At 36.1% G+C, this 26,774-nt stretch overlaps 1 protein-coding gene across 5 annotated transcripts in view; it reads right to left on the bottom strand.

Moving 5' to 3' along the window:
• Positions 1–1,361: 1,361 nt before the first annotated feature.
• FOXN2 (forkhead box N2) overlaps positions 1,362–26,774 on the bottom strand; it is a 61,100-nt gene continuing 35,687 nt past the window's right edge. For 2 of the 5 annotated variants that reach the window (XM_036334637.1, XM_036334638.1), the window contains 4 exons: positions 21,405–21,511; positions 16,254–16,318; positions 8,906–8,974; positions 1,362–5,841 (listed from right to left, as the gene is read on the bottom strand). In XM_036334637.1, the coding sequence (XP_036190530.1) occupies positions 5,318–5,841; positions 8,906–8,974; positions 16,254–16,318; positions 21,405–21,511 (765 nt within the window). In that variant the 3' untranslated portion in view covers positions 1,362–5,317. Of the gene's footprint in view, positions 5,842–8,905; positions 8,989–16,253; positions 16,319–21,404; positions 21,512–26,774 lie in introns of all 5 variants that reach the window. The other 3 variants (XM_036334635.1, XM_036334636.1, XM_036334640.1) reach the window with 2 other exon arrangements.

Genomic DNA, 26,774 nt, shown 5'->3' on the forward strand with positions numbered 1-26,774 from the left:
GCAGTGGGCTCTCTTGTTTTGTTGATGGTTTCTTTTGCTGTGCAGCAGCTTTTTATTTTGATTGCAGTGCCATTTGTTTTTCTCCTTAGTTTCCATTGTCCTAGAAGCTATATCGGTAAAGATATTACTACCAAATGTCTGGTCTGATATTTTGCTGCCTATGGATTCTTTTAAGATTTTATGGTTTCCTATCTTAAATTCCTTTATCCATTTTGAGTTTGAGTAAGATGTAAGTTGGTGGTCTTTCATTTTTCTTTGCCTGTATCTGTCCAATTTTCCAAGCACCATTTACTGAAGAGATTGTCTTGACTCCATTGTATGCTTTTGCCTCCTTTGTCAAATATTAATTGAACACAATGGCTTAGGTCGAGAAGGGAGAGGGAGATAGGAACATCAATGATGAGAATCATTGATCGGCTGTCTCCTGCACACCCCTTACTGGGAATTGAGCTTGCAACCCGGGCATGTGCCCTTAATCGGAATCAAAGGCGGGACCCTTTAGTCCGCAGGCTGATGCTCTGTCCACTGAGTAAAACCAGCTAGAGCAGGCTATAATTTTTTAAAAAATGTATTTTATTGATTTTTTTACAGAGAGGAAAGGAGAGGAATAGACAGCCAGAAACATTGATGAGAGAGAAACATCGATCAGCTGCCTCCTGCACACCCCCTACTGGGGATGTGCGCGCAACCAAGGTACATGCCCTTGACCGGAATCGAACCTGGGACTCTTGAGTCCGCAGGCCGACGCTCTATCCACTGAGCCAAACCGGTTAGGGCATAATTTTTAAATGACTATTATTTCAAAGGGATGCCTTGAAAGGAGGGCTTAGAGAGGGTGGTGGTAGTTTAAAATAAAGATTACTGTCTCACTGGACTTGTTTTAAATGAACAATTCTATTGTAAATAATACCATTTAAATGACCAGTGCAGAGCTTCAAAGGGAAATGAGGGGGGAAACTAAAAATCAAGATGTTGGTTGTAAATTATTCCATTTTACAATGGATGCCTCAATTTTTAAACATATGGTATTACTGGTATTTTAAAATAATCTTAATAATTTCATATATTCACATTTTCTTAGTTATATTTTAAAATATCTCATGTATTTGTGAATTAGAAGTTCAACTTTAGGAAGAGAATAACTTAACATTACTTTAGCTGTCAATGGTTAGGATGACATGTAAAAACCAAGAAAAACAACACTTAAAAAAAAACCAGACTTGCAAATTTTCAAAATGAAACTTTATTTTCCATCTGTATATTCCAACTTTGTCACACTAAAATGGAAAGTGTGTGTGTGTATAGGAGTATGAGTCACATACATCTATACTACCCACACCCAAAAACAGAGAAAACACAAAAATGTTATAAAACAAGGTTTATTCTGCAATAGTTTGTCATAATGAATTGCATTTCTTTGATAAAAATAAACTTTATAAACATTTTAATAATCAGAGATTAGATACAAAAACTAAACATCTGTTAAGTTGTTTTAATCTGAGCAAAGATTGGCAACTGAGAAGGGGTTCACGTGGGCTGGTCATCTACTGGCAGTTAAAACTCAAACTCAGGGCAATTTTTATGCTACATTAGAAAAGGGGATAAGGAAACAGTATGATTCAAATTTCTTGAATCAAACAGCATTCTTACACTTTAATTAAAAATAAATACTAGTTACAATGAACTGGCAATTATACATTTTTATACACTATATGATGGCAATGTAATACTTTAAAATTAAGCACTTTAATGAGAAATGTACAACACTTTAAAAATAAGTTTTGACAATGGCACTGGCAGTTAGATGCAAAAAAGATTGCTTTAAGAAAAAAAATGGCAGGTATAGCATTAATATACTTTGTTTTTCAATAAATATTTTGACCACATCATTAAAATATTGAAGTAAACTTTAAACATTTCAAACAAAAACTATAAAATATATGTAAACCAGAAAGCCTCAAAGTTCTTATTTAAATGCTATGGTCTTAACAAGTTTTTAAAGTTTCTATAGTATTTAAGACGATATAGTCTTTACAGATTTGTGAAGTATTCACATCTGTTGCTTAAATTGCTGGGAAAGGCTGGAGAAGGCCTCCTGGTCTACCAAGACACACACATTTCCTCTTTAACTCTTTCTCTATCTTTGAATTCATGCTAACATTATGTTTAACTGACCATCTAGTATGAACCTTTTTACTTAATGTCTCAGAAAGTAGCAAAAGAAAAAAATACATATATCCTAAACTTTAGTATACACAAAGAAACCTAAGTTAAGAGAAGTCATGCTGGCTATAAGGAGAGCAGGAAAGGCTGAGGTGGAAAAAAGGAGGTGATCCACCGATAATTAGCTTTTCCATGAATACGAGTAATGTTTCCTTTTTCTGAATTTGAAGATAAAATATTAACTAATTTAGTAATATATTGCACAAATAAATTTGAAAAACACATAGTATTCAAGAAACACTGATTATATTTGGGATGAAGATTGTGTTGAGGCAAAATCTTTACTAGGGATCTACTTATAAACTGGAATTGGTTCTAACAATTTATATTGGTGTAAGGCAAATTATAAGTTAGCTTAAATCAGTTTTAAACTATGTTGAAAAATATTTACTTCTCCAGGATTGTTGCTCTTATTACAGTAAGAGTTGTTGATGATATATTATTTATAAATACAATTTCCAGTTCATAGAAATTCAAGTGATTTTCCTTAACTGAGTGGTTATTAGCCACGTTTTTATTTCAATACACCTGAGAAATGGGATCATAATGTCTATGGAAGTAATAACAGGGGACAAAATTATAAAGGTTCTTGCCTTTGAAAATAATTATGTTGGTAAATGGAAAGTTAGGCACTGAATTCTGTACAAGAATTAAGTGTAAAATATTGTGTAACTTTTCTGTTAGTTTTTAGTGCACAATTGTTTATTGCCCTTGCTAGTGATAAATATAACTTCAATTTTTAAATTTCTGGGAATACATGAAGAGAGAGAGAAAATCAAGCTTAAAGAATTATTGTTACTCATATTAAGACAAAATAATTATGAAGAACTCTATTAGAACTGAGAATGACTCCCCCCCTCCTTACCTTCATCAGCCTTTACTTAGAATAATTATCTTACTAATGGACAGGAACCAGAGAGAACATTTTTGGTACAGAATTTCAGCAGAGCCAGGCTGGTGTGGTTCAGTGGTTTAACACTGACCCATGAAGTAAGTCACTGGTACGAGTCCAGTCAGGGCACATGCCTGGCTTGCGGGCTGGAACCCCAGTATGGGGTGTGCAGAAGGCAGCCAATTGATGTTTCTCTCTCATCGATGTTTCTATCTCTCTATCCCTTAACCTTACTCTCTCTCTCTAAAAATCAATAAAAACATATTTTTAAAAAAAGAATTTCAGTAGAACAAAATGAACTGGAATCAGGTCATTGAAACACTGTTACTAAAGTCTATCAAGAGGGCCATGGTAAATGGTTTAGAAATATTGTTACTAAAATGATTTTTTATAATCTGTACTATTTTATACTGTGGTAAAGCAATTTTTGGTGTTAATATTCACTGTCTACAGTAAAAAGTGTCAACTTGAGTTAGCCACTTTCTGTAGTAGATGTGACATATATGAAGAAAAATCCAAATACCTTATCCTGCATACTTAAGGACTATTTTTCATTATTAGCAAATTTAAAAATTACTAAATTTCAGCAGCACCGATTCTATTAATGTAGCTATCCAGGTTCAATTACAATTAACATAGAAACAGAACAGATGACAGTTTTGCCCTAATAAAATTTAGAAGTTAAAATATTTATCTCTTAAAAAAAAATCCAAAAAACGCTTTGTAGTCATAGAAATAGCTGAAAGTAACAAATCAAAATCATAAACCTATGTGTGTGTATAAATGTATATACATATATATATATGAAATTATCAGAAAATGAAAACAAGATCACTATGAAACAAGATGTTGGAAAGTTGCTTCTGTCATTCTAAAAAGATATATATAATGAATAAGTTTACTTTTATTACCATCCCTTATACCTTCTGAATAATATAGTCAAACTATACAAATGATATGAAAAAATGTCTCATACAAGCAGATTTGTTCAAATACTTAAAATGCCTTAGTCAATGCACATTTGGAACTGTAATATAAAATCTTTAGGCATGGATTAATGGCACATAATAGGTATTATGCAGCCTTCTCAAAAGGGTATAATGTGCAAGATTTAATTTTATATAAATTTTGAGATCCATGAAGGTATTTTGTCTCTGTAGTTTTGTTACATCCTTTTTAATTGGGTATACATACACATTTAAGTCATACAAAGCTTGAACGGATTTTCTTTCCTAAATGATCTACCTTTATTTATAATGATGTAATATTCAAAATATTTGCACTAGAATACACTCCATTCGTACTACAAGATTTCCAGAATGCACTACATTTAACAAGCAAACAAAAAGATTCTCTTATTGCAAGTGTGTCAAAATGGGTGTTAATCCATAACACATTCTATGGCTATATCCTCTCATTGGATAGTTTCTACTCAACAAAGATAGCTAGTGGCTAATATTTAAACAATGGTTGCAATGCACTCTGGAAAAGAATAATTCAGTAAATGCTAAAGTTTTTGGAAAGTAAAAAAAATTTCAAAGATATTATAGAATTGGAGTGCTTTTAAATGAAATTACATTATAAAATGGCCTTTTCTACATCTTATAAATCCTTGCTTTACTCTCTGCCTATGTAACCAAAAGGAATATTCTAGGTACCTAGGGTCTTTTCTAATTTATATTCAACTTTGTCATGCTTCAACAAAAAAAATTAAAAACAAAAATTAAGATAAAATTAAAAATCCAAATATTATCCTACTGGATTGCATGTGTCAAGAGAGGAGTATGTGAGAGACTGAGCAAAATTTTTAGCTACATCAGCAGTTGATTACAGACTGAAAAAGAAAACGGAGTTGCCAATTATTACATTTTGGCACAAAAAGAGAATAAAAGATTTCTCCTACAAGTTTCAGATAGAAGCTATGGATTTTCTTGTATAAAAATTTCAAAAATCTTAGAAACACATCACAAAAATTATGCTTTTAGGACTTCAAATCATATTTATGGTTGGGCATGATCCTAATAGCAATTATTTAATGAAAATTAAAAAACAAACAAAAATGCTTTGAAATAAACAATTAGCATACCTCCCCTCCCCTCCCCGAAAACAAAAATAAGTCCATATGGCTTTGATATCCCTTGTAAAGAATTAAGTAGAACAGTATTGCCACACTTTAAAATAATTTCACACTAACAGGTATTTCTATTTTTTCCGCTGCTTTTGATTGTGTGTCTTTGCAGTACTTATTAGGGAACCCAGACATGTACGAATTCCAGCAAGGTGGAGTAGAGACCCAGCTGCCTCTTTGAGCTCCTCATCAATTTCCTGACATGACATTTTTCGCATCTTTTTGACTGGCTGCCCCTTTGCAGAGTTATCTGCACAAGGCTGTGATACATAGCCACTGTCTCCAAGAGGATCATCTTCGTAATCAACATCTGTATCTTCTTCACTGTGAAATCCTTCACTGCCATCACTTCCCACATGACTACTCTTTGGGATAAATTCATATACTTCATCCACAGAAGACAGAGAAGACACGCTAGACCTGGATGCGCAACGCTGTGCTGCCATGCTATTTGCACTGTAATTGTGGTCTTCTTTTGGATCAATGCTGGTGGCTAAAGAATCACTCTCTTGTAATCGCATAGCACTGCGATGATTAAATGCACTGCCATAACTCCTTTTTTTCTGCATTGCTGTTTTAAGAGAAAGAGGCTTTTCACCTGTGGAAAATAAAACTTTCATTAGGTCAAATGCATTTGATTGCAAAAACAAGCCATTTAAAACAACTATATCATTCCTGAATAGTAAGGGCTGTAAAGTTGGAATGTTTTGTAGGTTCTTTAAAAAAACAAAAAAAACCACACGTCTGCTGACACGGCTCAGTGGTTGCGCATTGACCTATGAACTAGGAGGTCACAGTTCGATTCCCAGTCAGGGCACATGCCCAGGTTGTAGGCTTGATCCCCAGTGTGGGGGCGTGCAAGAGGCAGCCAAGCAATGATTCTCTCTCATCACTGATGTTTCTCTCTCTCTCTCCCTCTCTCTCTCTCCCTTCTTCTCTAAAAATCAATAAAAATATATTTTAAAAAAAACCAGACCAACCATATCATTCTGTGGGTATTAATCTGAAACATTTTAACACCACTTAATGATATGTCTTGACCTTTCCAGGGAAAATGGAATTATTTTGAACTGCTTGCATAGAATGCCTCAATATGTATGTCACCACTACATTAACTGTACCATTACAATGGTTTGCTAACCATCTCCTGGTTGGTATTTGTAGGTTGTTCCCAATTATTCATTACTACAAATAACATTGCAATGAAAATTCTTCTAGATGTCTTTTCTCACACATATGCAAATATTTTTTTAGGAGAAATACCAAGATATAGAATTATTAAGTAAAAGGATATGCACATTTAAAGTTGCAATTGTTATTTCCAAATTGCCCTCCAAAATGGCTGGAACAATTTTTATCCTACAGTCTATGACAATACATTGTTCCCATACGTAACACTTAACACTATAAATCATTTAAATTTTTCATAATTACATGGGCAAAAAAATCATCTCAATATTGTTTCATATTGCATTTCCTTGATTTCTAGAGAAGTTGCATATCTTTTCAATTGAGTGTTGTCAATGTGTATTTCTTCTCGAGACCCATCTATTAATATATTTTGCTGGCTTTTTTGTTGAACTGTTTTCTTACTTCTATTTTAAAATATATTTTTATTGATTTCAGAGAGGAAGGTAGAGGGAGAGAGAGATAGAAACATCAACGATGAGAGAGAATCATTGATCGGCTGCCTCCTGCATGACCCCCACTGGGGATCGAGCCCACAACCCGGGCACATGCCCTTGACTGGAATCAAACCCAGGACCCTTCAGTCCCCAGGCCAACGCTCTATCTACTGCAGTGGTTCTCAACCTTCTGGCCCTTTAAATACAGTTCCTCATGTTGTGACCCAACCATAAAACTATTTTCGTTGCTACTTCTTAACTGTAATATTGCTACTGTAATATGAATTGTAATGTAAATATCTGATATGCAGGATGGTCTTAGACGACTCCTATGAAAGGATCGTTCGACCGCCAAAGGGGTCGCGACCCACAGGTTGAGAACCGCTGATCTACTGAGTCAAACCAGCTAGGGCTGTTATCTTATTTCCTATTTGTAGAACCCTTTTAAATACATATACTCAATATGAATCCTTTCTTTTATATAGTATAAAAAAATGTCCTCCCAGTGTTTTGCTTGTGTTGCTTTTCTTAAAGACTTGTTTTGTTGTCAGAACTCTAAATATTTGATGTCTAATATAATTTGCCCATTTTTTTCTTTCACACATTTTGTACTTTTATCTTTTTTTTTAGTTTATTTTTTATTGTTGACTAGAGGACCGATGCACAAAATTTGTGCACTCGGGGTGGGGGTGGTGGTGGTGGTCTCTCAGCCCAGCCTGTGCCCTCTCGCAGTCTGGGAGCCCACAGGGGATGTCCAACTGATGGCTTCGACCCACTCCCCTAAGCCGTCAGCCAGACATCCTTAGTGCTGCCGCGGAGGCAGGAGAGGCTCCTATCACCACCGCTGCACTCGCCAACCGTAAGCCCCTGAGCGGTGCTCCCCCTGTGGGAGCACACTGACCAGGTGCATCTGCTCCCTGGTGGTCAGTGACCATCATAGCGACCAGTCTTTCCGCCATTTGGTTGATTTGCATATTACCCTTTTATTATATAGGATAGTATTCCAGATGTCCCCTATTTTCCTCGCACTTCCCCACTCCACCAGCTCCTGCCCCAACCCAGGTCTTCACCACACTATTGTCTGTGTCCATGGGCTATGCATATAAGTTCCTTGTTTAATTTCTTCTCATCATCCTCACTCTTCTCCCCTCTGAGATCTGTCAGTCTGTTCCATGCATCTATGCCTCTGGACCTGTTTTGTTCGTCAATTTATTTTGTTCAAAGTGTCCACATATAAGTGAGATCCTGTGATATCTGTCTTTCTCTGACTGGTTTATTTCACTTAGCATAATGGTCTCTAGGTCCATCATGCTGTTGCAAAGGGTAAGATATCCTTTTTTATAGCTGCATAGTATTCCACTGTGTAGATGTACCACAGCTTTTTTATCCACTCATGTACTGATGGGTACTTGAGCTATTTCCAGATCTTAGCTATTGTGATAATGCTACTATGAACATAGGGGTGAATACATTTTTTCTGATTGGTGTTTCAGAATTCTTAGGCTATATTCCCAGAAATGGAACTGCTGGGTCAAACAACAGTTCCATTTTTAATTTTTTGGGAAAACTACACACTGTTTTCAATAGTGGCTGCACCAGTCTACATTCCCACCAGCACGGTACTATGATTCCCTCTTCTCCACATCCTCACCAGCACTTGTTGTTTGTTGATTTATTAATGGTAGCCATATTTAAAGAAGGCTTTTCCTATTCCAAGGTTATAATTATACTTTCCTATATTTTCTTATGTATAGCTTTCATTTTTACTTTTAAATCTTCAAGCTTAATTTCTAAGTACACTATTTCTTCATTTCTTGGTCAATGTAACATGATCTATCATAGCATTAATCTCAATCTTCCAATTGATCACTAAAGAAATGGAAATATAGTAAAACAAAAATTAAATTATTCGAATAAAAATACAACTTAGCTGGAAAGCATAATTTGCTGTAACATTTAAATACCTTGCATTCTAAATTTATAATGAAAAAGGCACTCACAAAAATGTATTTTAAAAAGAAAAGCATGATTACTTACATTCTAGAATTCCTTGTTCTATAGAAGTATTTAAGAGCATCATTGCAGTGGCAGCATCAATATCAGATTCTGAAAAAGAAAAACTAACAATTTTAATGTTTTTTATTATAGGCATTTGCATGCACCAAAAGGTAACCAACATTAAGATTTTGGTGTATATTCTAATTTAAAAAAAGACTAGTGATGGAAGGAGACTTGACTTGGGGTAGTGAACACACAATACAATTATGTAGATGATGCATTATAGATTTGTGCACCTGAAACCTATGTCATTTTATTAATCAATGTCATCCCAATAAATTCAATAAAATTTTTTAAAAAAGAAAAAAATTTAAACAAAATGAGGTACATATTTTGCCATCTGCTTTTGTTCACTTAAAATTATGAACAGTTTTGTGATTAGTATTTTATATAGGAGGATTGACAGGTATAGAAATAATAAAAGTTTTATTCTTTAATTATTTACAATGAAAACAAAACCCTGAACTCCAGTTCAATAAGGTTTGTCCTTAAACAGACTAAATTATGTAGGAATGTACATTAAGGCATTATTACATTTTAACATTTAAAAAAATCCTTATTTATGCATATCTGCAGTTATAAAGTAATGAATTAATCACATGCTAACGGAAATAAAAATAAATGTAATTGGGCAGTCTGGATCATATGAATCTACAAATGCTGAAGGAATAATTATTGCTGGCACAAAAAAATATTAGTACTTATGTCTTTAGTCATAATTATATATAAGCCTATATATATGATAGGTTTATATAATACTCAAGAGGTCAAACATAATTATGAATATTCCATAAGAAAAATGGGCTGGTAAAACCAGCAGGTTCTACTCCAGATAAGGTCTGGAATAAGATTTTGCTCTCATATCTATTTTTCTACTGAAAGGTCCTCTCCATCTTAGTGATCTATTAATCTGAATAACTGTAACTCAATAAAAGTGAAATGGTATAACCTAAAATGTCAAGAAAAAGTTAGAAAATATTTAAACTTTTTAGATTATAAAGGATATGTTTAAAATAAGACTCAAGACATAAAACCTCCCATTTCTTTCTCAAAGCTAGAAAATTTTTATTATCCCAGTTTTCCATTTTACTTGCAATATCTAATTATAAAGTTATTTTAAATAAAGTCATAAAGATACTGACTTGTTCTTCCCCCAACTTTACTGTAAATTCTGCAAAGGCAGGCAATGTTTGTTACTATCTGTAAGTAAATCAGAAGATGGTTGCTATGAGGGAGTACACATAATATTAGAGTTCTTTCCCTTAAATACAATGTGACCTCATGAAACAAAGTCTCTACGTGAACATCTTTCCAATTAGATGTCAGCTTCTTCAGGGTAGGAACATTATCTTACCTTCTGTCTTCCATAATACCTGGGAACAATAGTAGGTCCTTAATAAATGTGGAAAGAGTAAGTATATTATATCTTTGCCCTCCTTTCCTTAGATTAAACTGAGTACCACTAAATTACTAACTAACATTGAGCACTTTCAATCATCTTGGCATACTTTAAGTATTATTAACTCATCTAATTTTCACAACTTTATGATATGTGTACTATTTGTATTTCCATCTTAAAGATGGGAAAACAGACACAGAGGAATCTCTAGGAATGAGAGGTAGGATTTGAACCTCAGTGGTCTACCTCCAGAACTCAGGCCCTCAATTTTTACTCCACCATCAACCCTTAACAGGAAATTCTGCAGAAAATTATAGAATATACTGGAAATTCTTGATTCTGTTATTCATTCAATAAACTAAGTGTCCTGTTATAAGCCTGACATCATTTCATACAGCAGAAAACGAAACAGGAAAATCCCTAACCTCTCAAAACACAAAGAAATAATTAAAGTATAGTAAGCCAGAGAGTCATAAGCACTAGGGAGAAAAATTAAGAGAAAAGGGAGATACTGAGAAAAGTGGTTACAATTTTTAATACAGAGGTTAGGGAAGAGGAGAGGGTAACAGTTGAGCAAAGACTTTAGGAAGGTCAGAGAAGAAGAAGCCATGTGCATATCCGAAGGAAAAGCATTTAGGCAGAAGAGCAGCAAGTGAAAAAAAATGAATCAATGATTCCCACATGTCATAGCCAAGAAGCTAGCAAAACAAAGACCTCTCCTATTCCTTTTAGAAAGAGACTTGACTACGACTTTGATAGAGTTCAGTATTCTAACGTGTCTTTGAAGTGAAAAAGGTGCAGCCGCTAGACCATATTGTATCTCTGTGTGAGTTGGAAAAAAGGCAACTCTGTCTCCAGGTGAATGCTTCCCTGTATCAAGGCACACAGCTTGAAGACTGGAAGGTGGGCTGGATTTCAGACCCCACTCTTTCCTCAGCCCGGTGTCCTTATGCAGGACACAACTTGCATGGCATTATGCAAATATACAAACAGATTTTCCTGTTCCATGAAATAACTGTTCTTTTAATAGAAAAAGGTCTTCCTTATTTCCAATTTTATATATATATATATATATATATATGTATATATGATGTGCTGGGGCAGGGGCAAATCTAATACTGAAATTCATTATGAGGAAATAATTTCAGAAAATTTATAATCTTATAAAACTTATAATCTTATAAATGTAACATATAAAACCTTATTAAAATTTAGTGTATCTCTAACTTCGATTATAATTCAGGGAGTCATATTTCTGAACACTATACCTAAAACTAAAGAAAACTGATAATAGGCTTATCTTGGCAATTATAAGTAAGTTGCATGAACACCATTTCTTTTCTTAGTTTTCGAATATTTAAAGTGATAACAAAGTGAGGTACTATTTTTGTAACAGTAGAATAATAGATGTATTCCTTAAATAGATTTATTTCTTGTAGAAAATTTATTATACCTAATTAATTTGAACTCTCTCCATAAAATTAACTTTATAGAACCAAAAACTTCTTTGCAAGAAGATTTTATCTACATTTGATTTGTTTGGTTTAGAACATTTATAAGTATGCTTCCCACAATGCCTTGCTAATTAATGCTAACTCTGAATAAAAGTTTAACTTCACCATTAAAATATTCATTAGAAATAGAAACCATAACACTTGGTAATCAAGAACGCCTGATTATTCATGATTTGTCCAAGATACAATTTGAACTTCTTAGAACAAAAACTCCCTGTACAGCTTTACAACAATTTTTTTTTAAACCTCACCTGAGGATATGCTTTTATTGATTTTTAGAGAGAAGAGAGAGAGGAAGAGAGAAACATCGATGTGAGAGAGAAACATGTGAGAGAAATATCAATTGGTTGCCTCTCCTATCTGCCCCGACTGGGAATTGAATCCCCAACCTAGGTATGCTCCCTGACCAGGGATCAAAACCCACCACCTTTTTGGTGTATGGGACAATACTCCAACTAACTGAGCCATCTGGCCAAGGCTACAACAATTTTTATTTATAGTACCCAATCTGTCTTGATATTAAAATTAAACTGAAGACTTATTTATTGTCACAATGAAAAACACCTCATATTTTTGTTATGAAATGTGGGATTTATGAAACTGGTGCAGAAGTGACAGTCGGACACTGTGAGGTTCGGAAAAGAGCCTTTAATGCAGTGCTGCTGGTTCAGGGGACTCTAAGATCCAGATCCTGAACAGCCTGGACAATGAGATTTCTCTACATATATTGAAGGGGTTAAAAAACAAAACAAAACAGGGAAGAGAAGTATTTATTGTGCTTAGCAGATATCTTGTAGAAAGCTTGCAGCCTTGAGCACAGCATAGCTCAGATACCCAGGAGACACCTGGCATGGGAGGAACTAAGGATAGACCAAACCCGTCTCCCACATTCTTTCACAAATGGAGTTAATTATAGGCTAGCAAGAGAGTGCAGTAGAAAGCAGGTTACTGGGACTAATTCAGATTGCTAGCCCCCCGAAAATGTCTCATTTTCCCTATAATTTTTTCATTGATAAGTATTTAACACTATTTTAAACACATACTATTAGCTATATTACCTAACATACCCAGTTCATGAAGAAAAATATTTTTGTTTTTATATGTCTTTTGTATATATTTTCTGACACTATACTTAGATTAAGCAAATAATTCACTTCCAGTTGAAAGTCATTTGTCATTAGAACCATGAAAGTGATCCAAATAGTAATTTTAAAAAACAAAAGTTCGAAGTCATATTATTTCCCTTTTTAGCCTTCCTAGTTCTGATTGGAGTTCAAAACATATTACTGATTTAATGACTGGTTCAAATAAATTTGTCAATAGCGTGAACTCCCACGTTTCCTTAGCCTTATTGCTGGGAAATTAATAATAGTTGAGAAAAAATTTAAAAGGCATAAGTTTTAGCCCTGTGAAAGTGAGGATTATAAGATAATAAGTTTCTATTATCTGATTCTCAGTCCATTTGCTTAATGAATAATATGAGAAGCATAGAGGCAGAATTTAAATGGACATAAGCACAACAATAAGTATAAGAAGATTTACTGCCTCCATCAAAACTAACATACACATTTACAGAGCATCCAAATGGAGAAGCTGTCTCTTGTGATTCTTTAAAGATTCTTTAGGAGAGCAATTTCAATAAATTACAACACTTCAAGCTGCCTGGGCCATGGATTTACTTTCATTTCAATAAAGATACAAATTATGCTAATTTGCAATCTTAAATTGAATTGAGATCTGCACTTAGCCTCTAACATTACCATTAACTATCTAAATTTTATATCTGTTGTAGTAAACTAGTGCTTATGTATAAATACTAAAATCTACTACTAGTAATCAGAATGTAAGTTCCATTTTTGTCTGCATTGTTTTTCACTGATGACTTTACTACAAATGCACAGCACGCCAAACTTTGACAAAAAAAGGTTTTGTTTTACTATCTCAGTATGAGATTCCTGTGCCACCTGCTACTGTTATACAATACTGTAACATAGATGCTAATATATATAATTAGTCATTTTAAGGCAGTGGTCGGCAAACTCATTAGTCAACAGAGCCAAATATCAACAGTACAACGATTGAAATTTCTTTTGAGAGCCAAATTTTTTAAACTTAAACTATATAGGTAGGTACCTTGTTATTAACTTAATTAGGGTACTCCTAAGGCTTAGGAAGAGACACACTCAAGGGGCTAAAGAGCTGGATGTGGCTTGCGAGCCTCAGTTTGCTGACCAAGGTTTTAAGGTGAACAAGAGAGACAACTATACTTTTTATTTTATTTACTAGAGGCCTGGTGCATGAAATTCATGCATAGGGAGTGTGGGGGTCCCTCAGCCCAGCCTGCACCCTCTCGCAATCCGGGACCGCTGGCTCCTAACTGCTAGCCTGCCTGATAGCCCCTAACCACTCGCCTGCCTGCCTGATCACCCCTAACTGCCTCTACCTTGGCCCCACTCTTTCTCTTCTAAGAGGCCTTTCCTGAGTTACCTCTAAGCTTAATTTGCCATTCACTTCCTTTCCTGTCAGTGTACTCTGCATAATTCTAGCCAACCTTCTTCAATTAAACTGTATGTTTTCTGAGATCAGGACCTGGATCTCTCTCATCTCTGTATATCCCAAAGTGCCCACCCACTACAGTGTCTAGCACTGCGTAAGAACTCAATAATTACTTGTAGTATAAATAACTGTTTATTCATTTAGTACTGTATTTTTCAAACTTTTCCCCAGGAAATATAATATCTAGAGAGAATAAAAAGCAAATCTCCTCAGAATTCTATGAAAATGCCCTAAAGCAACCTTATTTAAATATACATTTTCTTAAGTTTTGGTGAAGTCTTTCGTTTTTCTCTTAGACTTCATATTCTATTCCAGGCTAGATCTGCATTTTTTTTTTTTACCTCAGAATACCAACACCTTCCCCACCAAGTTACTTCTTATTAGGGGAATAGGTCTAAGACTTATGAGTACAGAGATGAAGGGAAATAAAGTGTTAGCAGCACTGGGGAGATGATGCATAATATATATAAATCATTAAATGAAAGGGAAGTACCTACACAAATTATAAAAACCGGGATTAAAACTAGGAGAAACTTGTGAAAGTGTCTGCTCTCCAAAGGGAATTCAGAAGCAGAATTTAGATGATATGAGACAAGAACAAGACAAGATTCTAAATAAACCCCAGAATTCAGAAAGAAAATGTTCTCAAAATGTGTACATGAACTGAGCTTGAAAGAGTGTCAGAAATTAATGAGATAATACAAAGATAAAGGAAGTTTCAACAATACATAAATGTAAAGAGAAACCACATATACCCATTAGGTAATAGAAAAATGGATACTTACCTTATGTTAAACCAGAACATATCTGAAGTGGACTCCATATACACTAAACTTCTTTGCAAAGTTCTCTTAAACTTTTTCACATTCTCTCCTTCCCTTGTTTTTACAGACCAACATTATAATGCTTCCTATGCTCAGCTTAGTGAAATTCCAAAGAGACAGTGTCTCTCTGATATACGGAAATGCTTTTGGTCTATGAATTTCTATTTTTAAAAATCATAGAAATTTATCTAGGCTCCAAAGCAACAATGCTAGAAACTTTATATTAACACATTACTAATCTCTAATATCAATTATGAGTAGGGGAAAAACCCACTAAAATTCAGAACTTTTAATATACTTTCAAAAAGAAGTTTATAAAATTTTATAAATTAACTTATTGTCTTCTTAAAGTTCTTTTAACTTAAATAAACTATAAAAATCATTTTGAACTTTATTTAACTCAGGGGTTGGCAAACTTCTGTAAAGGGTCAAGTAGTAAATATTTTAGGCTTTGTGGGCCAAGAGGCAAAACCAAGGATAAAATACAGAGGTCTCTGTTGTAACTACTTGACTCTGCTGTTGCAGCAAATTACTTAAGTTCTATATTTTTATTTTTTCAACTACTTACAAGTGTAAAACCATCCCTAATTTATAGGCTACTCAAAAACAGGTGGCAGGCCAGATATATTCCATAGGTCATAGATTGCCAACCTCCTATTCTAGTCTAAGACGTACTTGGAGAATTATCTTCAAGAAAAAATACACGTTAAAGGAAATGAAAATGGGATATAAAACAGTGTATATATAGTATGAGCCCAGTATTTGAAGAAAAGATATGTCTATGTGTGTGTCTGTGCATACACACAAACATACCTACTCATGAAAAAAAAAAACCATAAAAAGGACCAAAGCAATTGTATCAAAATGTTTACAGTAGAATAAAGGGTTAGGTTTTTAGTTTCTCCTTTATAAATATTTTTATTTTTCAAATTTTCTACAATAAACCTATAATTGCTTTATAATTAGAAAAAAAAATTTCAATCCTAATTTTTTACCTAAAATTCTATAATTTAAAATACTGATCTTATACATACCTTTGAGGGTTTGCACCTGATTCTGCTTGAGTACAGAGCTTAAGTAGTGAGGTGATAAAGAGCCACTGAAAAAGAGATAAGACAAAAGTGATTATAAGAATCTTTATTTTGCTTGTTACAGAACTCAGTTACAAACACAACTAATTTCTAAAAAAAAAACCCCAAACTATTTTTACCTTGTTTTCTTTGTTTAATACTACTCAGTTTAGGAAGAGAATGCCAAAGCAGAAAGAGCGTAAGATTAAGATTAAATCACCACTATTTGGATGTTCTTAGGCAAAATAATTAATCTCTTAGTTTCTTCATCTGCAAAATAGGAATAATTAAACCTCCCATATAGAGATGCTCTGCCAATTAAATAAGAACAATGCATTTAAAATACCTGGAACAATAAAAACAAAAATTAAAATAAAATAAAATAAAATAAAATACTTGGAACAATAGCAATACATAATAGTTACTACTTGGTGTTGTATTGGATGCTTAAGTTTGACGTTATATCACTATAGGTATTACCACAAAAATTGAAGAGTTTATAAAAACAAATGTTTAAGGAGCACTGAATGGTAATGATGCAAAACAGATTAAGTTCCTGATTTTATTAGTAAATATCATTATCACATTGAACTTTCTATATCCATGAAAAGAGACCAGCAATTTCTTCTTAATTCCAAAGATTAAAACATTTTTGGGACAAACTACTTCTGTTTTTTGGAGTTTGTGAGAGTGTAAGAAATGTATTTTTCTAACTAAATTAAAAGTCTATTTTCTACTCACAGTTTTATATACATTGTATCTCATGCTCTTCCTCAGAATTACCAATTATGATATGAAAGGGCCACACAAAGGCAGGTCAGCTGGAACTATCATTTTGCCAAGTAATGTAAAAGAGAAAATGTTTCTAAAAATAGTTAGGTGCCCTAGTCAGTTTGGCTCAGTGGATAAAGCATCGGCCCACAGACTAAAGGGTCCCCGGTTCAATTCCAGTCAAGGGCATATACCTCAGTTGCAGGCTCGATCCCCAGCCCTGGTTGAGACCTATGTGGGATGCAACCAATCAATGTGTCTCTCTTACATCAATATTTCTTTCTCTCTCTCTCCCCCACCCTTCCCCTCCCTCTCTCCCTCTCTCTCTCTCTCTCTCTCACTCTCTCTCTCTCTGGAAAAAAAAAAAATCAATCAATGGAAAAATACCCTCAGGTGAGGATTAACAGAAAAAATAAATTAAAAAGTAAACAAAAATGCTTAGTAATGTTTCAAGATCAAAGATTATAACCTTTATGTTGTCATTATTTTATCTACCTATTTTAAGCCATAGATCATTTTATTTACCTTTAAACATGATAAAGCTGAAAATGCAACATACCAAAGACACAATGAAGTGTGTTTTTGTTGGTATACAAAAAAATTGCACCAATTCTCCTATTTAATCTTTTTTTCTTTAAATCCTTACCTAAGGATATTTTTCCATTGATTTTCAGAGAGTGGAAGGGAGGGAGAGGAGGGGAAGAGAGAGAGTAACATCAATATGAGAGACACATTGACTGGTTGCTTCCTGCACCCAACGCATCCAGGCCAGGGAAGAATCTGCAACCGAGGTACGTGCCTTTGACAGGGAATCGAACCCTCTACCCTTCAGTGCGTGAGCCGATGCTATAACCACCTAAGTACACCAGCCAGGGCTCCCATTTAACCTTTAATTTAAAAAATAGCATAGCTAAATAAAACACATAAGTGACCTTCACTGAACTTATCAGTTTCTAAATTTAGAATGTTGGTGCTTTAACCAGAACATAAGCACCAACATTAACTAATAAAGATATCAACTCCTGGAGAACCAAGATGGCGGCATAGGTTAACGCCGGAGTTTGCTGCTTTGAACAACTACTTCAAAAGTGAAACCAAAAAACGGAAGGGACATCACCCAGAACCACAGGAACTCCGGCTGAGTGGAAGTCCTACAACTAGGAGGAAAGAGAAACGCATACGGACACTCAGAGGAGGCGCAGTGCTGAAGTCAGATTCTGAGGTGCGGAGTGCGCGGAGCGAGCTGGGGGAGGAGGGCCCGGTTGGCGTTTTCAATCGGGAGGGAGTCGCAGACTCTGAGCTCCAGATACGGGCGAGTCTTTAGCGACCCAGACTCAAACGGGAGAAGCGGGACTGTCTGGCTTCGGTCAGAGCGAGTGTAGCTTTCTCTCCGAGCTTTGCATAGGGTGCTGGGACTCAGAGGGGCAGAGCCCCTGGGGACAGGACTGAGAGCCGCCATAACTGCTCTCTCTGGCCCACCCTGTTGATCCTGTGCGCCCCGCCCCGCCCAAGCCCCGCACACAGGCATTTGCCGGATAGCCTCAGGCAAAGGCTAGATTAGCACCTCCCTAGAGGACAGAAGTTCTCTCACTGCTGACACAGCTGATTCTCATAGCCACTTGGCCTGGAGGTCAAACCCTCCCTGGAATTAGCTACAACAATCAAGATTTAACTATAAGACTGCGAACAAAGACCACTAGGGGGTGCACCAAGGAAGCATAACAAAATGCGGAGACAAAGAAACAGGACAAAATTGTCAATGGAAGATATAGAGTTCAGAACCACACTTTTAAGGTCTCTCAAGAACTGTTTAGAAGCCGCTGATAAACTTAATGAGATCTACAAGAAAACTAATAAGACCCTCGATCTTATATTGGGGAACCAACCAGAAATTAAGCATACACGGACTGAAATAACGAATATTATACAGACCCCTGACAGCAGACCAGAGGAGCGCAAGAATCAAGTCAATGATTTGAAATGCGAGGAAGCAAAAAACACCCAACCGGAAAAGCAAAATGAAAAAAGAATCCAAAAATGCGAGCATAGTGTAAGGAGCCTCTGGGACAGCTTCAAGCGTACCAACATCAGAATTATAGGGGTGCCAGAAGATGAGAGAGAGCAAGATATTGAAAACCTATTTGAAGAAATAATGACAGAAAACTTCCCCCACCTGGTGAAAGAAATGGACTTACAGGTCCAAGAAGCGCGGAGAACCCCAAACAAAAGGAATCCAAAGAGGACCACACCAAGACACATCATAATTAAAATGCCAAGAGCAAAAGATAAAGAGAGAATCTTAAAAACAGCAAGAGAAAGAAACTCAGTTACCTACAAGGGAATACCCATACGTCTGTCAGCTGATTTCGCAACAGAAACTTTGCAGGCCAGAAGGGAGTGGCAAGAAATATTCAAAGTGATGAATACCAAGAACCTACAACCAAGATTACTTTATCCAGCAAAGCTATCATTCAGAATTGAAGGTCAGATAAAGAGCTTCACAGATAAGGAAAAGCTAAAGGAGTTCATCACCACCAAACCAGTATTATATGAAATGCTGAAAGGTATCCTTTAAGAAGAGGAAGAGGAAGAAAAAGGTAAAGATACAAATTATGAACAACAAATATGCATCTATCAACAAGTGAACCTAAGAATCAAGTGAATAAATAATCTGATGAACAGAATGAACTGTTGATTATAATAGAATCAGGGACATAGAAAGGGAATGGACTGACTATTCCTGGGGGGGAAAGGGGTGTGGGAGATGCGGGAAGAGACTGGACAAAAATCGTGCACCTATGAATGAGGACAGTGGGTGGGGAGTGAGGGCGGAGGGTGGGGCGGGAACTGGGAGGAGGGGAGTTATGGGGGGAAAAAAAAGAGGAACAAATGTAATAATCTGAACAATAAAGATTTAATTTAAAAAAAAAATAAAGAAGCAAAAAAAAAAGAAGAAAAAAAAAAAAAAAAAAAAAAAAAAAAAAGATATCAACTCCTAAACAATGAAGATATAATCTGATAACTTCTTTTCTAGATTTCATTTGTAAGAATAAATCACTCAGTTTTTGTTACAATGATCCTTTTACTTACTAATATGGTAAACAAGCTTAAAATCTCTAAGAGTATCCTAGATAATAAAAGGCTAATATGCAAATCAACTGAACAGCAGAACGACTGGTCACTATGATGTGCACTGACCACCAGAGGGCAGACGCACAACACAGGAGCTGCCCAACACAGGAGCTGCCCCCTGGTGGTCTGTGCGCTCCCACAGGGGACTGCTGCTCAGCCAGAAGCCCTGAGCCAGGCTCACAGCTGGTGAGCACAGCAGTTGGCAGGAGCCTCTCCCACCTCCTTGGGAGTGCTAAGGACGTCCAACTGCAGGCTTAGGCCCGCTCCCTAAGCCATCAGTCGGACATCCCCCAAGGGCTCCCAGACTGCGGGACTCCCGAGTGCACAAATTTCGTGCACCAGGCCTCTAGTATGTACATAAATTTCAGCATTAGCCTTATTGTTTTTTACTGTATTTCAGCTACCTGTAAAAGTTATCTAATAATATTTTAAGAAACTAGTATGTGAAGTGGTGATAATTGTTGTAGCTGGGAATTCTTTTAACTTTCTCCCTACTTTTTTGTATGTTTGAAAATTTCCATTTATTACTTTAATTAAAAAGGTTTAAAATTTTTCCAAAAATCACATTAACCATTACAGATAACTCTTAAAAATATCTTGACAAAATCTGGCATTTTTAACTCAAATGAATGTACATTAATAGAATTCAAAAAGATTCTAAAGGCTTCTCTAGAAAAAGGAAACCAAATCAGATTTAAGGAAGTCATATCATTATCAGATGCAATTTAAAATGGGAAAGCTATAAGACCAATAGGAGTCACTGAGTTTGAAAGCAAAAGGCAAGGAAATACTTTACAACTGTATTTACCCGCAAAATCAAAACAAAATGTTACAATGACAAACAATCATCTTACTTAAACATTTTAAAATATACCTTTAATTTCCCACATCATTAGGTCAGCATTAATATTGCAGACAATTCAAATGATTTAGTCTTTTGTAACTAAAATCACATAACTGTCTTTAGAGTTTAGTTATAATATTAATTCAGTACTGACTACATTTCCCAGAATTTATGTTGTTACTTATCCAATATCCTGTTTCCTAATAACACAAGTTAGACTATAAGTAAAACTGCCTTACGCTAATGTCTTATCCATGAATAATTGTCAATAAAAAAATGCCAAACCCCTACAACTTTGTTGAATTTCTCCATCTCATACAGGGAAATCTTATAAAGCACCATTGATATTTATATGAAAGATCCTGTACCTTTCTGGAGATGTTAATGCTGAAGGGAAAGGTTGCTTCTTCAGAGCTTGCATAAGGTTGGGTTTATATTCTGGATCAACACACCATAAGGAACCTTTCCCATTAACCTAGAATAAAATACACAAGAATTAATAACCTGGAACTTTGTGAAAATGATATAACCCCTAGTTATACGGTGACCAGCATGGACGGCTGTACAAAGTGGCCCTCCACACTTTCCGATGTCAATAAATGTTAGCCATTACTAGTATTATTGTTACTGAAAACTCAAAAAGAAAAGGAAACTTTCTATGCAGCATCATAGGGAATACTTTAGGGAATATGATACTAAGTGAGGCATCAAAGAATAATTCCTATTTTTTAATGGCATTAACAGCAAACAATTTAATGACGATAATGGCAAATTCCTCAATGAGTAGTAAGTTGGTGACACAGGTATGGAAAAGACTCTTGTAAAAAATTATAAAAACTCTGGTTGGGGGTTCAGTTTTTTGTTGCATCATCCTATACAGCAAAAGGTCGCGAGTTTGATTCTTGGTCAGGGCATATACCTGGGTTGCAGGTTTGATCCCCGGTCAGGGCGCACACAGGAGGCAACAGATAATGTTTCTCTTTCACATCTATGTCTTTCTGTCTGTCTCTCTCCATCCCCCTTCCTTTCTTGCAATATATCCTCTGGTTAGGATTAAGTATACACATGTGCGCGCGCAAACACACACACACACACACACACACACACACACACACACACGAAAGAAGCATTGATTCCTTCTCTTAAGATGGTTAAGTTTCAACAGTTGAGGGACTTCTGGATAATATGGCTGGCAATGGGCACACAAGCTCAGAGGCCATTAAAATAAATACTCAATGGAATCTAAAAATAATGGAATTTGTAGGATTCTGGAAACTAGAGAATCTATTAATAAAAGCGCCTACTAAATTACAAATGGAAGGTGCCTGAAAGAAAGGCTTACTTGATTCATAGTTCCCATAATAAGAAGGAACAGCTTATGAAGAAGGTAAGTGAACAAGATACCTGAAGAACCTCATAATATTATCTAACATGCAGGAGAAAGGCCAGGCTATGAGGTAACTCCTTTGAATAGGTTTGAAGATGCTGCATATTTTACCTCCCTCCTTCTTAAATTACACTACATATTAGTAGATTAGGAATCAAAACAATCCTGCTATAATTAAACCTGCTTTATGTGGTTCCCCAAAATTATTTGACACAGAACCTCTTTATCCCAGGTAATATTTAAGAAGTTAGTGTTCTGTGGAATGCTGATGAGAAAAACTGATGTAATTAGTGAACTCTTATAGAATATACTTTCCAAATATTAATGGGGAAAAACTATAAACATTGACTATACCATGAAGAAAAATTAATTCCCTTTTAAAGATCCCAATTTTGGACTCCAACACAAAAAGAAAATAAAAATTAACAATCTCACAACAAAGTTCGCTGACCACTTGGAAATTTATAACCATTCTTGGATTAAAAAGCTATCCAAACTAAAATTACAGATTATCTAGTATCTAAAGCAGGGGTCCTCAAACTTTTTAAACAGGGGGCCAGTTCACTGTCCCTCAGACTGTTGGAGGGCCAGACTATAGTTTAAAAAAAAACTATGAACAAATTCCTATGCACACTGCACATATCTTATTTTGAAGTAAAAAAACAAAACGGGAACAAATACAAAATTTGTATTTGCACGTGGCCCGCGGGCCGTAGTTTGAGGACCCCTGATCTAAAGGGTATAAGAAATATTGTTGTATCGAAACTAAGCAGATGTGGCCCGAGCTGAACTTAAAGGCAAATTTATATCCTCAAACATTTTCATTCTTAAACAAGAACTGAAATATCTTAAACAAGCTTTTGTCACATCTACAGGGGAAAAATAAAAAAGAAAATTACATAATATTTTATAATGTAAATATATTATATAAAATCATGTAAAAAGAAAATTGATAAATATATAAACTAAAAATTGGGAAAAGAATAGAATTAATAAATTCAAGAGAGTTTTTAAAAAACCATCAGTATCCCATACACACTAGTTGAGCAAGTCAAATGAAATAACTGAAGGGCCCTGGTCAGATAGCTCTGTTGAAACATCGTCCTGATGTATATCAAGATTGTGGGTTCCGTCCCAGGTAGGGGCACATGCGGGAGTCAAACAATGTATAAATGAATGGGTGGGGCAACAAATCAATGTCTGTCTCTCTCTCTCCCTAATCAATGAATAAAAATATTTAAAAAAAGGAAATACTGAAGGACTTTAGGAACTGTCATATCACTCATTAACTCTTCCTATTAATTTTCCTATTTCCTTAGCTGAACATCCCTACCTACACATCCTGAACAGAAGCCCGACTACAAGCATATTTCTACACATGTACCACATTCACAAACAGAACTCCATAGCCATGCAAAGAGCAAGTCCAATGGCAATCTCATCCCACTTCCCCAGAGCTAAAGACTATTCATACAGTGATTAAGAAGGCAAGCCTTGGAATCAGGCTGCTTACTTTAGAAACTGGTTCTGTCACTTAACAGCTGTGTAACCTTTAGAAAAATGTATATGTTCTCTGTGTATTAGTGTGCTCAAAATATCTCTATATAAATTGTACCTACTTCAAGAATTACTTTATTATAAGTTAATTCACAAAAGTGTTTAGAATAATGCCAGACATTCAACAACTCAACAAATGTTGGCTACTAGATATTTTTCTCCACAAATGTAAAAATCATTTACAAGTATAACCTGTCCTCTCTCCTACCATATGATTTTCAAAACTTCCTCAGAACCTCAGAACTAACTCAGGAGATTAGTGAAATTCAAACTATAAATTTGTTAACCCTTTCTTTAATTTGATTTACTTAACAATTACTTAGACAACAATAAAATTTACATGTTTTCTGTTCCCCTGCTCCCTGTTATTTATATAAAATCTTATCCTATCTAATAATAGAGAAACATGGTAATTAACAGTAACTTCGCTACCCTTTCCATTGGCTAATCAGCGAGATATGCAAATTAACTGCCAACCAAGATGGCGGCCGGCAGCCAGGCAGCTGAAGCGAACAGGAGGCTTGCTCGCTCCAGTGATGGAGGAAGCCACGGTTCCACGCCTGCTGCTGCTGGGCTCTGAGCTGCAGTCTAAGAAACAATGTTGCAATTATAGAAGCTAAACCATCCCCAGAAACCTGCTTTCAGCCAGCTGGGATCTCAGAGCTAGAGTTGCAACAGTGTTACAATTATAGAACCCAAACAAACCCAGACACCTGCTTTCAGCAGCCGAGGTCTCAGAGCTGGAGCCGAGCCTCAGAGCTAAAGCCGGCTCTCAGCTCCAGTGACAGCCATAGAAGGTAAATAAATCCCAGAATAAAGAAAAAAAGGAGAGGTTGGGAGCTTCAGTCACCCGCCAGCCTGAAAACGGCCCTCAGCCCCTCACCCAGACTGGCCAGGCACTCCAGTGGGGACCCCCACCCTGAAGGGGGTGTGGCCAGCTGCAAACAGCCATCATCCCTTCATCCAGGCTGGCCAGGCACCCAAGCGGGACCTCCACCCTGATCTGGGACACCCTTCAGAGCAAACCAGCCGGCCCCCACCCGTGCACCAGGCCTCTATCCTATATAGTAAAAGGGTAACAGGCAAACTGACCCTAATAGCAGAAAGACTGGGAATGACTGGTCACTATGACACACACTGACCACCAGGGGGCAGACGCTCAATGCAGGAGCTGCCCTCTGGTGGTCAGTCCGCTCTCACATGGGAGGAGCTCTGTTCAGCCACAAGCCAGGCTGATGGCTGCCAGTACAGCGGTGGTGGTGGGAGCCTCTCCTGCCTCCTCAGCAGCGCTAAGGATGTCCGACTGCAGCTTAGGCCTCCTCCCCGCTGGCAAGTGGACATCCCCCGAGGGCTTCCGGGCTGCCAGAGGGATGTCTGATTGCCATCTTAGGCCCAACTCCCCAGAGTCCTAAAAAACAAAACAAAAAAACACTGAGGCCCTGGCCAGTTTCGCTCAGTGGATGGAGCGTCGCCCTGCGGGCTGAGGGGTCCCGGGTTTGATTCCGGTCAAGGGTGTGTGCCTTGGCTGCCGGCGCATCCCCAGTGGGGGGTGTGCAGGAGGCAGCTGATCGATGTTTCTTACTCTCTATCCCTCTCCCTTACTCTCTGTAAAAAAATCAATAAAATATATTTGAAAAAAACACACACAAAAAACACTGAGGTCCTAAACAGTGCTTCTTGATTGGCTATGTGATAATCAACAAATCATATCTCTAAGAGTCAGTCCTCTCATGCATAATTTATCTGTAAAATAAAAAACCAGGTCATCACTAAGTTGTGATGAGATTCAAAGAAGGTAATTCATATGTAAGTGACAGAGATAAAAAATAAGTTAATACTAGGAGGATATTCTAAAATTGGCATATGTAAAGTGAGAGATTATATGGTTTAATAACAGTATATTCTTATTCCTTTACTTCTAAGAGATGAGGTAGTTTTAAAAAACAGTAAGAACAAAAGTCAATTAATTCCAGCCCGGTTGGTGTGGCTCAGTGGTTGAGCATTGACCCATGAACTAGGAGGTCATGGTTCAATTCTTGGTCAAGTCACATGCCTGTGTTTTGGGCTTGATCCCCAGTAGGGGGGCATGCAAGAGGCAGCTAGTCAATGATTCTCTCTCATCACTGATGCTTCTATCTCTATCTTCCCCTCCTTTCCTCCCTGAAATCAATTTTTTAAAAACTCAATTAATTTGGAATAAGAAACAAAGTCAGGTAGTAAAGAACAAGGGGTAAACTAAATTTAGAAAGGAAAAAAGCCCTCGTCTGAGGAAAGGTATGGTAATTGATGTAAGGCAGTGTTTAGCATCCTAGCAACTTAAATACATAGGAAAAGAAAAACCATGGGTGTCCTATCACACTGTAATATAGAAAGAAATATACCACATATCAGGTAAAACGTTTTTGTTTTTTTCTTTCAGTGGCAAGATACCACATGAACTATGCTAAACAAATATTTGAAATTTTGGGGTTTTTTTTCCCCAAAGGAAGTTAAGTTTACAAATATACTTTTAGATTAAATGATGGAACTTCTTAAATTAAATATATATTTAGTCACTTGGCCCAAATAATGTTTTGGTGGGGAAACAAAATTATAAAATGTTAGCACCCACAAAATGCTTTGCCCCCAAACCATTCCAGTTTCAGAGAGAAAAGATATACGTAAATTATTTATTTTATTTTTAATATATTTTATTGATTTTTTACAGAGAGGAAGGGAGAGAGACAGAGAGTCAGAAACATCGATGAGAGAGAAACATCGACCAGCCACTTCCTGCACATCCCCCACTGGGGAT

This window comes from Myotis myotis, unplaced genomic scaffold, assembly GCF_014108235.1.
Source record: "Myotis myotis isolate mMyoMyo1 unplaced genomic scaffold, mMyoMyo1.p scaffold_m19_p_14, whole genome shotgun sequence".
NCBI classification, from domain to species: Eukaryota; Metazoa; Chordata; class Mammalia; order Chiroptera; family Vespertilionidae; genus Myotis; species Myotis myotis.